This window comes from Elephantulus edwardii, unplaced genomic scaffold, assembly GCF_000299155.1.
Source record: "Elephantulus edwardii isolate Elephantulus edwardi_28Jun2011 unplaced genomic scaffold, EleEdw1.0 scaffold00397, whole genome shotgun sequence".
Lineage (NCBI taxonomy): Eukaryota > Metazoa > Chordata > Mammalia > Macroscelidea > Macroscelididae > Elephantulus > Elephantulus edwardii.
In genome coordinates, this window is record NW_006400147.1 from 1202147 (window position 1) to 1217655 (window position 15509).

General features: G+C 46.1%; 1 protein-coding gene across 1 annotated transcript in view; it reads right to left on the reverse strand.

Annotated features, from left to right (window-relative positions):
- PANX1 (pannexin 1) overlaps positions 1-15509 on the reverse strand; it is a 50051-nt gene that overhangs the window by 13638 nt on the left and 20904 nt on the right. Inside the window, exon 2 of the mRNA XM_006902365.1 lies at positions 6545-6684. Within this exon, the coding sequence (XP_006902427.1) occupies positions 6545-6684 (140 nt within the window). The remainder of the gene's footprint in view (positions 1-6544; positions 6685-15509) is intronic.

Here is a 15509-nt window from a genome sequence, read left to right on the forward strand (position 1 = left end):
TACACTTATACAAAGTCTGTATCTAGACCAAGAAGCTATTGTCTGGACAAAGCAAGGGAACACTACATGGTTTAAAATCAAGAGAAACATGCACCAGGGCTGTATCCTTTCTCCATACTTGTTCAATCCGTATGCTAAATAAATCATTTGAGAAATGGGGCTTTATGAAGAAGAATATGGCATCAAGATGGGCATCAACACACCGCATCATGTAGATGACACAACCCCGCTTGCTGAGAGCAAAGAGGACTTGAGGCACTTGCTACAGAAGATCAAGGATTATATGACCTTCAATATGGATTTACATCTCAATATCTAGAAAACAAAAAGCCTTATTACTAGACCAACAGGCAACATCAGGATGGAGACAAGAGTGAAATTATCAACAATTTCATCTTACTTGAATCCATAATCAACACCTTTTGGTACCAGTAGTCGGGAAATGCACAGCAAATGGGTAAGTATACCGTCAGGGACCTCTCCAAAGTCCTAAAGAGAAAAAGTGTCAGTTTAAAGACTAAGGTGTGCCTGATTCAAGCCATGGTTTGTCCAATCACTTGTTATGCATCTGGGAGCTGAACATAAGGATGACAGAAAAATTGATGCCCATGAACTGTGATGTTGAAAAGTACTGAATATTCCATGGACTTGGCCAAAAGAAAAGAACAGATATGTCCCGGAGAATGGGCAACCAGAATGCTCCTTAGAGGCAAGGGTGGCAAAACAAACTCTGTCTCACATACTTTGGGCATGTTGCTAGGAGAGGCTATTCCTTGGACAGGGACATTATTCTTGGAAAGGTGGACTGCCAGCTAAAGGAAAACCTTTACCGGGATAGACTGATAAAGTGACAATGACAACGGGCTCAAGTGTGTCACGACGGATAAAGATGGTGCAGGATAGGACAGGGAAGGGTTCAGATCTGTTGTTCTTATGTGACTTGGTTACGCCTAACAACAACAACAATTAATTCAGAACCACCTCCGACCATCTGCATGTGCCAGGCACTGGGTGAGATACAAGGGACCACGGTGATGTGCAGACTCAGCCCTGCAGGGCGAGTGTAACACAAACCAGTAACATAAACGTCCTGGCCACAAAAACAGCAAGCACTAAGTATGGAGGGGAAAAAATGTCCCTGGAGAGGAGTGGTAAGGCTTCAGAAAAGAGGTGAAAGCTGAACTATGTCTTAAAGCAAGGAGGTGCCAAAAAGAAGTGTTATTATTTTAAGATTCAGCTCAAACTCCACTTCCTCACTGGCTCTTTGAACATCCACTCTTCTCTGCCTGGACTGCTTTTCTCTCTCTCCCCGTCTGTCTGGTCAACGCTGCCCAATCTAAGAACCACAGCAAGCACTGTAGCTGGAGCAAGCTCACAGTGAGGAAGTAATAAGAGCTAAAGGCAAATAAGGCGTACATTTAGGAAGGCCTCACATTCCCACAGTGTACACAACAGGAAGTGGCTGAGGGAGGTAGGCAAAGCTCCGCAGAAAGCTTGCTACTGTAGTGGGGAAGAAGCAAAGGCAAGAGAGGCGGGGCAGGAGCCCAGCCACAGCAGCGCAGACAAGGGGAGGCAGAGCTGACAGCTCCCCAGAACAGACAGGCCTTGGTCATGGGCTGAGCTCCCCTCATTCTGCACTGCCCTTCCCTTCACCAAAAATGTCTACTCTCTGTTGTTCTGGGCTGTCGAGTCTGAACCAACTCGGCTGACCTGCCACTGGGCTTACAGAGTTAGTAGACTGCATGAGAGAAGACTGTCCATCTTTCTCCCCTGGAGGAGCTGAAGGGGTCAAACCACCTACCTTTTGTGTTGGCAGTGAAACTCTTTACCCCCCAGGCCACCAGGGCTCCCTGGTTACACTCGAGTCAATGATCTTTCCTCTCCTCTTCTCCCATCCCTGGTAGCTATCAAAGATTTTTTTTTCTGTGTGCAAACCTTTTCTTGATATTTTAAAAATTGTGTTCTCATACATTATGTCTTTCTGTGCTTGACTCTTATTTCACTCAGAATAATGCCCTCCAAGAGAGCTCTGGTGGCCTAATCTGTGAGAGTCGCCCTTTTCAGTGGTGCCAATCCAGCAGCAGCGTGGAGTAGGGACACAGGCAACTTAATCCCACATGATTTATGGCCTCGGCAAGCTGACCAAGGGTCAGCTCAGCCAGTTTTCCACGTGTTTTTTTGGCTGCCTGCGTGTCTTCTTTGGCCTGTTTGCCTATTTTTTTTTAATTGGATTTTTGTCCTTTTGTTGTTGAAGTGTTGACATTTTTTGCAAGCTTTACATTAATTTCTTGTCATATAAATCATTGCCAAAAACTGTTCCCTGGTCTGTAGGCTTTTGACTCTTTTGAAAGTATTTTTGATGTGCACAAGTTTTCAGTTTTTAGGAGTTCTCTGTTGTCTTGTTTGTCTTCTGCTGTTATCAACTTTCAGTTGTGTTTGATGGGAACATTTATGCCATAACTTAGGGTCCCTACATTTTGATTTCACAATCTTTATGTATTATTAGATTTTATACATTTAGGTCTTTGATACTCCTAGAGTTAGATTTTTTTAATATGGTATGAAGAATAGATTTTTATTTTTCTGCAAATGGACATCCAATTTTGCTGGCACCATTTCTTAAAGGGACTTTCTTCTGCACTATCCCCATTGTTTAATGGGTTCTAGTCCTTTGTCAAAGATCAGCTGTCCACAGATGGATTCAGTGGTGGCATCACTGTTGTTTTTAGGTGCCATCAAGCTGAATGACTCACAGTGACACTATGAACAACAGATATGAACTCTGCCTTACTGTGCGTCATCCTGATGTGCTCCAGTCCCTGTTAGAGTCACTATGCTAGTCTAGCTTGTTGAGGGGCTTTCTCTATTCCAATTCTCCACCTTTCCCAGGATGCTGTCTTTTTCCCAGAACTGCTTCCTTCCAATAATAACCTACCCCAAACATATCAAACGAAGGTTTACCATCCTTGTCTCTAAAGATCACGCTGGCTGCACTTCCTTCAAGAGAGACCTGTGCGTTCTTCAATAATCCTTGGTACATTCTGTACTCTTCTCCGATGCTGTCAATAAAAGACATCAACTCTTCTTTGGTCATTCTTAGTCATTGTCCAAATTTCAGATGTACAGGAAGGACCATAGCCTAGATCAGGCACAGTGGAGTGTTAAGGGGCATGGGTTAAAAAAAAAATTACCTTTCTCTTTTAGATCAAAATCTTGCCCGCACAATTAAGTAGAACAAAGAAAGCTCACCCTGGGAAAAGGCTCTCAAAAAGCCCAAGGGCGCCACCTGCTGGTTCTCATGAAGGCACCACATTTCCACCTTGGATCACACTGTGCTTAAAGCCCTCAGCATCCCCTTCACAGTTTGTTTTCAAAGTCTCTTGCGGGCTGATGCCCGCCATCTCTGGCACTCTGGTGCCAAGCAGTTCCCGGCATACAGCAGGCCCCCAATCAATAAGCTAATCAACTCTGTGTCACTTACTGTTTTCAGTACTACAATTTCCACTTGATTCTTTTTCAGAGTTTTCAACTGTAAAATATTCCTTAATCGTTGACCACAGTATTAATGATTTTGCAAAATATAAGCCTCAGTAATTTATTATCTAGATCTTCAGTAGCTCTGCTTCTATTTATGATCTATCTCTGAGCTTTCTTGTGTAACTAGTTATGCTTTATGTCACATGGATTTTATGTGAAAAATAAAGTGTGAAAATTTGTATAATGTTATTTTCTCCAGAAAAGTTTGTCTTTGGAAAGCAAGCAAACTAGAGACACAAGCAAGCACAGATATTTTTAACTCAATCAGTGTAAATGTTGGAAATCCAGACTAGATCCAGTGAGGGCTGGATCTCCCTTTACTCCTAGTAAATGGATTTCAAGGTCAAAATCAAAAGTTAGAGGTACTGATCAAGGCCCTTTCTGCATGCTAGGTCTCAACTTAAATAAACTCTGTCCACAGAACTATCAATCTAACAAGAGCTCTGCCCACGTTCTCATCCACACAACGTGGTCTACAACCACCAAAAGCCAAGCTCCTTAAACACTCACTGTTAAAACTGGGTAACCAAGGACTCAGTCATACTCTATTATCAGTGCCACTGGCTTGGGACTGTCCAAGCTGGGCTGCTGACCAAAACATGAGTGGTTTGAATCTTTCAACTGTTCCAGTGGAGCTCTTTTGACTTAGCAGTAAGTAGTTGTGTTGCCAACCTAAAGGCTCATGGTTCAAGTCCATCAGCTAGAGAAAGGTGGCAATCTCCTTCCATATGATTGATATTGTGTTGCTGACACTCTGGAGGGTGTATGAGTAGTTCTAAGTATACAGCAGCACACAACAACAATTGCTCTGCAAGAGAAAGATGAGAAGTCTCTCATTAAAGCTGACAGCCTTGGAAACCCAGCGAGCTGAACTGACTTGAGACAAAGGCAGGTTTGGAAAAACCTGGCTGCAAGTCCAGAGACCCGAATCCTAGGCTATATGGCTGGATTCCTGGGCCTGATCTCTAAATCTGTCATACCCTTACATATCCAGTTGCATTTTATATACCCTTCCCCCATTTTTTAATCAGAATGTTCTTTTGTTTAGGTTCCTTTATACTCTGTATGTTTCATAATCTCTAACATCCCTCTCAACCTATACATCCGAAAAAGCCCAGGTAAATAGTCTTCTATGAATCCATCACGGCCATGGCCTAGCCCACAGACAGTGTACAGTCTTCCAATTCCATAAAAACATTCTAGCAAAAGGTCTTAAATCACAAAACACACTTAGATTCACAAATACAGCTGTTCAAGATCTAGAACTCTGCCTATTAATACTAAAATTCCTTGAACCTTATTGTCCTGGCTACTTAACCACCTAACCCTGAGGCTCAAAACCAAAGAAAAAGGCCCAGCAAAAAAGAAAAGAGTCATTGGGAACCTTCACCACACCAAAGGCACACTCAGCAAACAGGAAGGAAACAGGTCTGACACAGGCTTAAGGCATTCTTCAAAATGAAAGATGTTGACTATGTCTCCAGCTGCAGGTCAAAGCAAGAGGGAGTCAAACTCCAGCCTTTAGTTTTTAATAACAAATCTATTTTATTCTGCAGATGGGAATGTTGTTGTTGTTGTGTGTCAAGGAGTCAGAACCCTCCAGTGCGTCTTCAGAGGCTATAAATCTCACAGAAAGAAACTGTTCATCTTTCTCCCAACGAGCAGCTGGTGGATCCGAACCATGCCCCTTTGAGGTGGCAGCATAACCCCTTACCCACTAGGTCATCAGAGCTCCCATGGGAACAGATGAATAACAGAAGATACACTAGTGTTCTATTTGTCCTCATGAAGACAAAACAAACTAGTGGTTTGAACAGTGACAGGCTAAAGTCTCACTCTCAGATGTACAGAGATGATCTAATTGAATTGTGTCATCACTAAGAGAATACCTCCGCATAAACATGCCAAATGCCCTCCACATTCCTGACTGCTCAGCCTCCATGTGTCCGATCCTGGCCACGGGCCTACCCTTTTTCTCAGTCAGATTCTTCCCCTGGACAATGATGCCCCCTGTGCAGCATCTATAGTATCTGTATCTGCCAGACAGCAAAGGGTTTTATTCTAAAAGCTGTGTTGGAGCCAACACCTCCAGAGAGAATCCTCCTCAGGCTTCTCCATGCTGAGGCACACTGGCTAAAAGCAACTGAGCTATAAGCTGGTTCTGACTTTTCCAAGAGGCCTGTGTGTAGTAGAGAAAACAATAGCCCTAAGAGCTAAGCTCAGGTGCCCAGTTTCATCACTATCCAGCCAAATTATTTCACACCTTTGACATCAGAGAGCCTAAGGACCAGGCCATCTGCTGGGCACAAGGTGTGTCATTATTTAACAGAGCTCCAGTTTACCTGAATGTACAATGGGGATGCTGTTAGAGGGGGCTCGCCCTTGCAGAAGGACATGGTGCTTGGAAAGATGAGGGGGAGTGTAAGAGAAGAAGGCCTATGATGAGTTGGACTGATGATGAGTTGGTAACTGCAACAATGGGCTGTAACATCCTCCTGTCTGGACACATCCACGACCAACAGCGTGTCTGATGAGGATGGTGTGTCAGAGATGAGGATGGCACAGGATGGAGTGGGTTTCAGACTGGTTGTTCATAGGGTCACTAAGAGTTACAGCTGACTCAGTGGCACCTAGCACTAAAATGCTGCTGATGTTGTTACATGCCATGGATTTGAAACCACTGCACAGCTGACCCTCTGGCAGGTTTTCAGAGGCTGTAAATCACACAGGAGGAGGTTGTCCATCTTTCTCCCATAGAGCAGCTGCTGGATTCAAACATGCACCCCTGGGGCTGGCAGCACAACTCCATACCACTAAGGTACCAAGTTCCATGTGCTAGAATGAGTGATCTCAAAGGTTCATTGTGATGTGAAAGTGCTACAGTTTCAACATCTGAGCTGCAGCCCAAGTTGCACATATCTTTCTGTGTGGCTGTGCTGTGGTGGCCCATCCTCTCTGGGCCTCAGTTTTCACGTCTCTAAAGCAGACAGAAAAAGACGTCCATTACCTTGTGCAGCCACAGTGGGAGGTTCCCGGAGTCGCTCTGCAGGGAGTCCTTCTGCTGGACCGCAGCCCAGCAGTATGAGTCCACGAAGGCGGCCTGACGCCAGGAGAAAGAGGTTGGTGAGAAGCAGCTGATCTGGGTACCTGAGGGCAAAACAGATTGCTCCCAATCAATGGAAACACAGATGCCTCTAACCTTCCCACCCACCTCTCCCTGCACCACAACAGAAGGTGGGGACACACACAAAGGCAGAACTAAAATGAGATGCCCAAGTTTATACATAGCCCAAGTACTGGAGAGCTTTCTGGCCATGGCCAGTCATGACAGTGGACTGAGTTATGTCAGGAAGAAACTACCACAAAAAGGAAAAAAGTACTGAATCCAGAACATATGAGAAAAACATGGGTCATTTTCATCTGGAGTAAAGTTAATAAAGGAGGGGGGGGAAAGGAACGTATAGTGAAAGATGGGAAAGGGTTAGAAAATGAGTCCTCACAGAACAAAGAACTTTTAGCCAGAGGAGGAAGAAAAGACTGAAGGAACATCTGCTGGCAGACCATGGGGTGGTTTGTTTCTATTTTCTCTGAGGAATGAAGCAGCAGGATGGAGTTGAGCACACATGGCTTACAGGGGCAGGCAGAGGCTCTGGCCCACAGACCTGCTGACAGGGGGTGTGTGGTAGAGGAGGACACATTGGAGGAGACATGGACAGCTGGGCCCACTCTCTTTCTTGGATCCACAATCAGCAGTCAGGAGATCAGGAGAAGTATTGCTCTGGCAAAGTCTGTAGTCGGGGATCTCTCCAAATGATGTCAGTTTGAAGACCCATTCAAGCCATGGTCTTTTCAGTCATGTATTCATCTTAGGGCTGGACAATGACTAAAGATTACAGAAGAAGTGATGCCTTTGAACTGTAATGAGGGAGAAGAGTGCTGAAGATCCCATAGACACCCAAAATAACAAACAGATATGTCTTGGAGAGGGTCCAGTCAGAGTGCTCCTTGGAGGCAAGGATGGTGAAGCTTCATCTCACAGACTGGGCATGTGACTAAGAGAGGTTATTCCTTGGAGAGGGGCATCATGCTTGGGAAAAGTGGAGGGATGATGAAAGAGAAAATGACCCTTAATCAAATAGATTGACAGAGTGACTGTCGCAATGGGCTTTGGTGTATCAGAGGCAGTGAGGATGGGACAGGACAGGACAGGGTTCAGTTCGGTTGTTCACAGGGTCACTATGAGTTGCAATCGACTCGCTGATACCTTACCACAACAACATGAAAACTGAAGGCTGCCTCACTCTGTAAACGCTACCACTGTGTTGGTCAAACTCACGACCTGGAAGGCTGTTAATGCTGCTGAGGGCTGTGAACCCTGATTGAGGGCTGTGAGCTCTGGCTGAGGGCCAAAGCTGAAAGGTGGCCAAGAGGACCTTCAGGACAGGGCCATCTTTCCTCCTTGCTGGGGGACAGAGCCTGGCCATGAGCCTGTCCTGGTGGCCCTGGCCCAGCCCTGCTTGCCTCTCCTCACAGAGCAACAGGAAGGGGTGTGTGGTACAGAAAGGGTACATCGTAAATATTTCAGAGTCTCTGTCCTCAGCTCCAGGGAGTCAGCCTCTAAGCCCTTGCCATTTTCCTAGTGACAGGAGTGGACTTGTTATGCATGGTGGGTCCTTCAGCTCTGATTGCCTGACAGTGTTAACTTCTGCATTGGAAGACCCACCATGTAAGGCCAGCCTCACCACTAAGGAAAGAAGAGGGCTGAGACTGACTAAAATCATGTGGTCAATGATTAACATAAAACTCCAATAAAAATGCTCCAAAGCACCAAAGCTCCCCTGAGCTCCTCCAACTGCAATAACACCAAACAAGGATGTGGTGTCCCTAAGAACAACAAAGCTTCGCGTCTGGGGCCATCCCAGACCCCAGCCTACGCATCTCCTTTTGGCTGTTGTGATTTGTATCCTCCTGCTCTATTTAAACTGTACTCATAAGCTTCCCTGAGTCCTAGATGTTGTTTTAGAGAATTAGCCTCCTGAGGCCACAGCATGAACCTCTGAATTTGCAATCAGCTGGTGGGAAGTGAGCGTTTCTCCTGTGGAGCTCCAGGAGGGTGGCTGGTGTCTAAAGTCAGACAAGTCTTGCGGTGTAGTCGTTAGGTACCATGGAGTCAGAATCAACCCACAGCTGACCCTCCGGCAGGTTTTCAGAGGCAGTAAACTGAACGGGAGGAAACTGCCCATCTTTCTCCTGCAGAGCTGCTGGTGGATTCAAACTGTGTGCCTTTTGGGTGACTGCACAATATTTACCACTAGGCACCATCCTCTGGATGGAGGATAATGCCTAACCTTGGGCAATGTGGTGTAAGAACTCACTGCAGACAAAGATGACCTGAGGCTACAAAGCACACACCTTCTCCTGCACCCTCCACAGGGTATCAGTGCTGGGTGCTCAGCTGACATGAGCTCTGTCTACACCTAGCTGTGCCACACAGGCTGAATGACCTCAGGCAGTGTACTCAGCCTCCCAAGCCTGGGATCCTTATCTATGTAACAGGAATGATGGTAATACATTCTTAAAATTCCAAGGACTAAATCCTTTTGAAGTGCAAAGCAGTATGTGCTCCAGCACTCAGAACTACCTAGGTCACAAGAGGGGCTGCACAGGCGTGGGCTACTGAGGCTACTTATGGGTGTGCTCCTGTTTTCTCTAGCTGCTCCTCCGCTTGCTAAGTGATGCAAGTTAACATAATGCTGTTCCGCCACACTTGCTAGCATGGTCTTGGAGGTCTGGAGGCCTGCAAACATGCCACAGTTCTTGACTAGAAACACAAAGGCCCCTGGCTCCCTCCAGGGGTGGTGGTGACTTATGTGGTACAGCCATTGCTCAGGACATTGTCTCAGTAGGTCAGTCACCTCTTAATAAAGCTATGTTACCACCACAGAGTTGTCAGGCTCCTTCTTGGGTCTCTCAACACCTGAGGGCCAATTTCAAGTTATGGGTCCAATGCTGTGTTCACCAAGACGTGGTGAGCACGTCACGATACAGAAGTGGCTGATCAGGAAGAGGAAACTGATCATTTCAGCAGAAACAGGAGGGTCAAGGACCTCTGTGTGGAGAGGCTTGACGCTCATGTCAGACGTTCATTTTGGGAGCCAAGGGCCTCTGAGACAGCAGAGGTGAGGCACATCCACTGGTGGGGGGGAACCGTGGGGGTCACTGACCTGTATGTGGAGCAGCCTGGTCCATATGCATTTACTGGGGAACTCCCAGGTTCATCTAAGTGTAGGGACACCCTGAAACACCAAGACAGACAACATGGCTGAGGGAAGTGTGGGTCTTCCTAAGGACAGCCACGGAGCAGCAGCAGTGGGATGACCACTACTGGGGTGTCTTAACTGGCCACTGACGGGGTTAGGAGGTCACGCCGGCACATGAGCACTGAGGGAGGAGCTACAGCCAGACAGGAGTGACTGTCACGTGTAGAGCCACAGCTGACAGTTCTCAATAGAGGCAGGCCCCTGAAAAGGGTGTACTGCTGGGCTTGCAGAAATGGAGGTAGAAGGGGTTGTGGGATGGGGAGAGTGATGGCCAAGCCAGAGCATAGATCCTGAGTGAAAAATTTCAGCCATGTTCCTGCCAGTGACCACCAGCGCCACCTTTTCCGGCTTCACAAGTTTTCTGTCCTGAAACCCACGGTACATATACAGGAGACACAGTAAGAGGCTCTCAGAATTTCCCTGACAGGTGGTCTCATGTGCTGCCTGGGGCTCTGAACTTGATAAATCAGCTCCCACACTAAGGGGCATTAGCTGTCCAAAGAGGCCACACTTGGAGTCCCCAAACACAACATAAGTGACGTTAATAGGCTCCAGAAGCCTAATGCTGTGTGTCCTCTGAAAACCTCAGGACCTGGTTTCAGGGAGTAGAACCATGCACTAGTACCTGAGGGTCACCTTACTGGGGTGGAAGGGAGGCTTAGTCCCTCTGGAGACAGACAAACTTCCCAGCTTAACAGGAGACCCCACTACAATGTGCACAGAGGTCCCCACAGTCACACTTCATATACACAGAGACAACAGTTGCAGCATGATGGATGTGCAGAAGCGGGTCTCCTATTGTGGCATGCCACAAAACAAGTGACTGCTTACAAACCTCAGTGTGATCTTCCCTAGACAATACACACAGTACATATTATGTCAGGAAAATGTCTAAGGCAACCAATGTTCTCTCCACTCAAAGAGAGCCACTAGTGTGATGCTAACAGAAAAGACCTGCCCCATCTTTCCACCTGTAGCATGTTTCACTCTGCTTTTCTGTCCTTGGGCAGCATCTTCCTAAGGTGGCCTCACAGCTTTGCCACAGTCCCCACAAGAGCAGCTGTTGGGTGTGTGGGCAACTTCTCTTCCCAAGTGCTAAGGACACACTTTGCAATGTAGCTGGACCTGACCGAACACTAGGCAACACGTGAAGACCTACTCAAGCCTCTGGGACTGAGTTGGGGATAAATAGGACGAGAAAGCAAAACAAAATAAAAAGAGAGGGGTTTTATTTTAAAGTAGAAGATCTGGTTATTCCAGAATATAACGACAGTAAATATCAAACTTGAAGTTATGTAGCAAGTTGTAGAAGATGTGAGATGAAAGAAAGAACAATACTGGCATGAGGGAAGAAATGTTTTGCATCTTCTTTAAAAGAAGTAAAGCCAAGTGGGGCAAGTGCAGTGTTTTCCAGTGATGTTACTATATTTAACTGGTTTTGTTTCTGTCCTTGACTCCATAAAAGTACTGAGATGAACTGAAAACAGCACTGAACAAGTACAGAGACGGTGTGTGGCTACTGATGGCTAACATCATCCAGAAGGCAAGGTGGTGTCCACAATGACATGGCTCTGGACACTGTGTCCACCGCCCACAGCAGGACATGCACCGTAGTGACACCGACTGCTTTATCTGTGTACCACCGCACCACTAGGAGACTGCCGTGTCAGGTCACGTGAGGCAGCAAGCCTGGACACCTGCTGGCTGGTACGCTGTGGCTGCCAGGTTTTCCCTCCTAACCCCCTGGCTGGCCCGGGTTTTGCTGGATGTTGGCTCTCCTATGGGGACAGTGTTGTTGAGCGGTGTCTGCCTATATTGCCCGTTTGGGCTTCAGTGGCAGCAATGCTGCCCATCCTGTGAAAATATTTGTGCCGCCTCCACGTGGGGCCTCAGGGAGCTCACCAAAGAGCTAGGATAGGAGGAGGGTAGGAGGGGTGAATAAGAGCCGCCCTGACAGGTGGATGGTAAAGGAACAGGCTTTCGGGAAGCGATGCTCATGCTTGTTGCTAGCTTACTGCCCAATGCTGAGTGATGTGAGTTATGTATGTAATACCAAATACTTGGGTGGTACTGGAAGTCCAGGCCCTGGCAACATGTCACCTTCATTCACTCAAGCTGTAAAGGGCCCTGCCTCTCTCTGGGAGGGTCACGGCTGGGCCTGCTGCCCTCAGTACTGATGTCCTAATCAAACTCCTGCACTACCATCCTGGTTGCTAGTCCTCTCCTTTGATCTCTTGAAAGTCTTAAGGCAAATTCTAGTTGTAGTGCTGGGTTTTCCACACCCAAACAATTGCTCAATAAATGTCGATTCTGGGGCAGTTTTCAACTTTGAGGACCAGTCTACCACTCATTCTCTCTAAAGAGAGGGGCTAGGGACAGCAGGATGATGTAAAAGTGGGACATAAAAGAAGGTCACCTGGCCCTGGAAAGGAGTGAGACTTTATATTTATGGAGAACGGAGACATGAAGAGGATGCTGTCAGGATGAAAGCCAAATGGCGGTGAAAACATGAAGAGGAGGACACATGATCAGTGGGCTTACGGGGGCTCCGCAGTATCTGTTAACTAGCCTACTCCACACACTCCCTCCACCCAGCACTGGCTGGCCCAGAGCCCAGGCTGCTCGCGGTCCAGTGTCCAGAGCAGGCAGCCTGCAGCCCTCAGGGCAGCCCAGAGCTGGACAGGGGCCGCTGCAGCAGTAACTCAGAGACAGTGGAAAGCCACAGAGTGCAGAGGAAAACAACCCACTCCAATCTCTCCTGTTGGGTCTCTGGCCTGTTTTGCCATCAGTTTTAATTAAGGTACAAAATAGACAATAAAATCTCATTTTAATAATTTTTAGGTGAAATCAATTGCATTCACAGGAGTCTGAGTAGCTAAGCACTAGGCTGTTGAACCAAGAAGTCTGTGACCTGAAGTCCCTCCCATGAGTGACTGATACACTGACCAGACTGAAGGCAAGTGAAGGGAACTAACCCCTGCTGTGTGCTTCCCCCACATTTTAAAAACAAGCAAACTGAGGCAGCAAGATCTTACAGATACTTGATTCCAACCTTCACCTTTCAAACACTATTAGCAGGTAAAAGCACAAATTACTGGAGAAAGCCTCGCCGATAATGCAGTTGGACAGGGCAGGAGAGTTACTGTGAATAAACCCTGGGGCTGCTGTTCTAGAAGGTACAAGTGGAAAATAGAGGAGACTGGAATGATTACATCAATTATGATAGAAAAGAAAATTGTGCAATTATCTCTATTATGGACTCTAACGTCAATAATGCAAGGAAGATTCCGAAAGTGCTGGACGGAGTCAAAGAGGTGAGTGGGAGACAGCGGCTAATAACCACAGAGCAGTGAAAAGGCATTCACAGTGTGAAACAGCTCAATCCCCACAAAGCATCTCTGACGGAATCATATGACGTCCAAATGACGGCTGCTCACAATGCTCTTTCTTCTCATCAGTCACCATGAAACACTTGAAGATTTTCTTTCTTGCCAACAATCATAAACTTTAGGAATATCAGAGCAACTTCTCTGCAAGGAACAAAAAAACCCAGCCAAATGCTCTATTCCCACCCCAGCTGACTGCCACCTAAACAGATCTCTCAGTTTAAACACACAAGCAAATAAGTGTATTCTGGAAGACACACACATGAATACCTTCACATGGCCCTTCTAGGAACTTACTCCAAGGTAATTATTGCACGCCTGTAAGAACAACAAAAGTGCTTGCTACCATCTCTTCTGAGAAATGGAACTTAGAATATTCTTTCCCTTTAAACTAAGATTTTTATCACTGGGACGACTGGCAGCATCATGACAGAGAGTGAAAAGACTGAGATTACTAACAGCTTTAGTTTGCTTGGCTCCACAATCAACACTCGTGGTACCAGCAGCCAGGAAATTAAAAGATGAATTGCACTGGGAAAGCCTGCTGTCAGGGACCTCTCCAGAATACTGAAAAGCAACTATGTCAGTTTGGAGACTAAGGTGTGCCTGATATAAGCCATGGCCTTTGTAATTACTTGCTATGCATCAGAAAGCTGGACAATGACTAGAGATGATAGAAGAACTGATACCTTTGAGATGTGGTACTGGAGAAGAGTATTGAATATACCATAGACTGCTCCTTGGAGTTGAGGATTCTGAAGCTCTGGGTGATATACTTAGGGCATGTTGTAAGGTGAGACCAGTCCTTGGAGAGGGACATTTTGTTTGGGAGGGTAGGGGGACAGTGCAAGAGAGGAAGACCCTCGGTGAGATGGACTGACTCAGTGACTGTGGTATCAGGGGTGGGTGTGTCAGAGATGACAAGGTTGGCTCAAGATAGAGCAGGATTCAGAGCTGCTGTACATAGAGGTCACTATGAGTCACAAACAACATTCATCAGATCTTTTCTTCCACAACCAAGGCCGGCTTTTAGAAAGAACCTCCTGCAGGAAAATACCTGCTCCTGCATGAAGATGGGCACAATCAAATACTATCTCTCAGTTCCAAGAAGTTGTGGGCACTTCACTTGCCATCCAACAGAACAACAGACAAAGCTGGGCATTTCAGAGCCAGTGGTTTGCTCCTTCTGTGTCTTACACACTAGATAAAACTCATAAGCCAAAACCTTACTAGTCAGTTCAGTGATGCTCCCACTAAGGAGAGGGGATAACAGTCCACCCTACTTGACCTACCTTATGGGCAAGGAGGATGGCCCACACAGCTCATAACTAAGACAACATACAACTCAGCTTGGTACATCTCAGAACTCTAAAGACACATTTAATTCAAGGACAAAAGTGTAAACAATACACAGCAGCCTGCTCATGCAAAAGACAAATTGCAAAAAACAAACCAAAAAAAAAAAACATCTTAAGAGAGCAAAGACATGGTATAGCAAAGACATGAACATACTAGTATTACTTTCTCCCTCCAAGTTTCCCTTTGCAAAAATGCTTTTTATTTTGCAAGGTATTTTCCCTAATAAGCTGTTTTCTTTGCTTGCACAGAAAAAGATATTAAAAAATTGACACATTGCATTGGAAAAATCTACTGTCAAGGGTTTCTTATAAGTTCTAAGGATCAAAGATGCCAGTTTATAGAGTAAGATGCACCTGACTCAAGCCACAATATTTTCAACTGGTTTCTATGTAACTGAAAGTTGAACAATGAAAAAGAAATGTCAGAAGAAGAATAGATGCCTTTGAGTAGTGGTGCCAGAGAAGAGTACTGAACGGACTCTTGGCATAGACTGCCAAAAGAATAAACAAATCCTTCAGGGTGCTTCTCAGAGGCAAGGATGGGGAACTCAGGTACTTTGGGAACATTGTCAGGAAAGGTCAGTTCTGTTCTTGGAAAAATTCATCAGGCTGAAAAAGGCAGAGGGTGACCTAAGAAGAACAATGCAAAAACACAAAAGCAGAAGTTAATAAAGATGTTGAGCTGATACAATAGCCACAAAGAACATGGACATCAGGACAAAGCAGTGGTTCTGGTGTGGTGGCAAGCTTAATCTCTTATCACATCCAGGAGGGGAAACCCAAACCAGAAAACACTCCTTTCTTGTGGTCAGATGCCATCTACACAACTATGACTCATAACAGCAACTCTCTGTGTGAGCTCGGCCCTATCCCGCATCATCTTCACGTCTCTGATATGCATGCCCAAG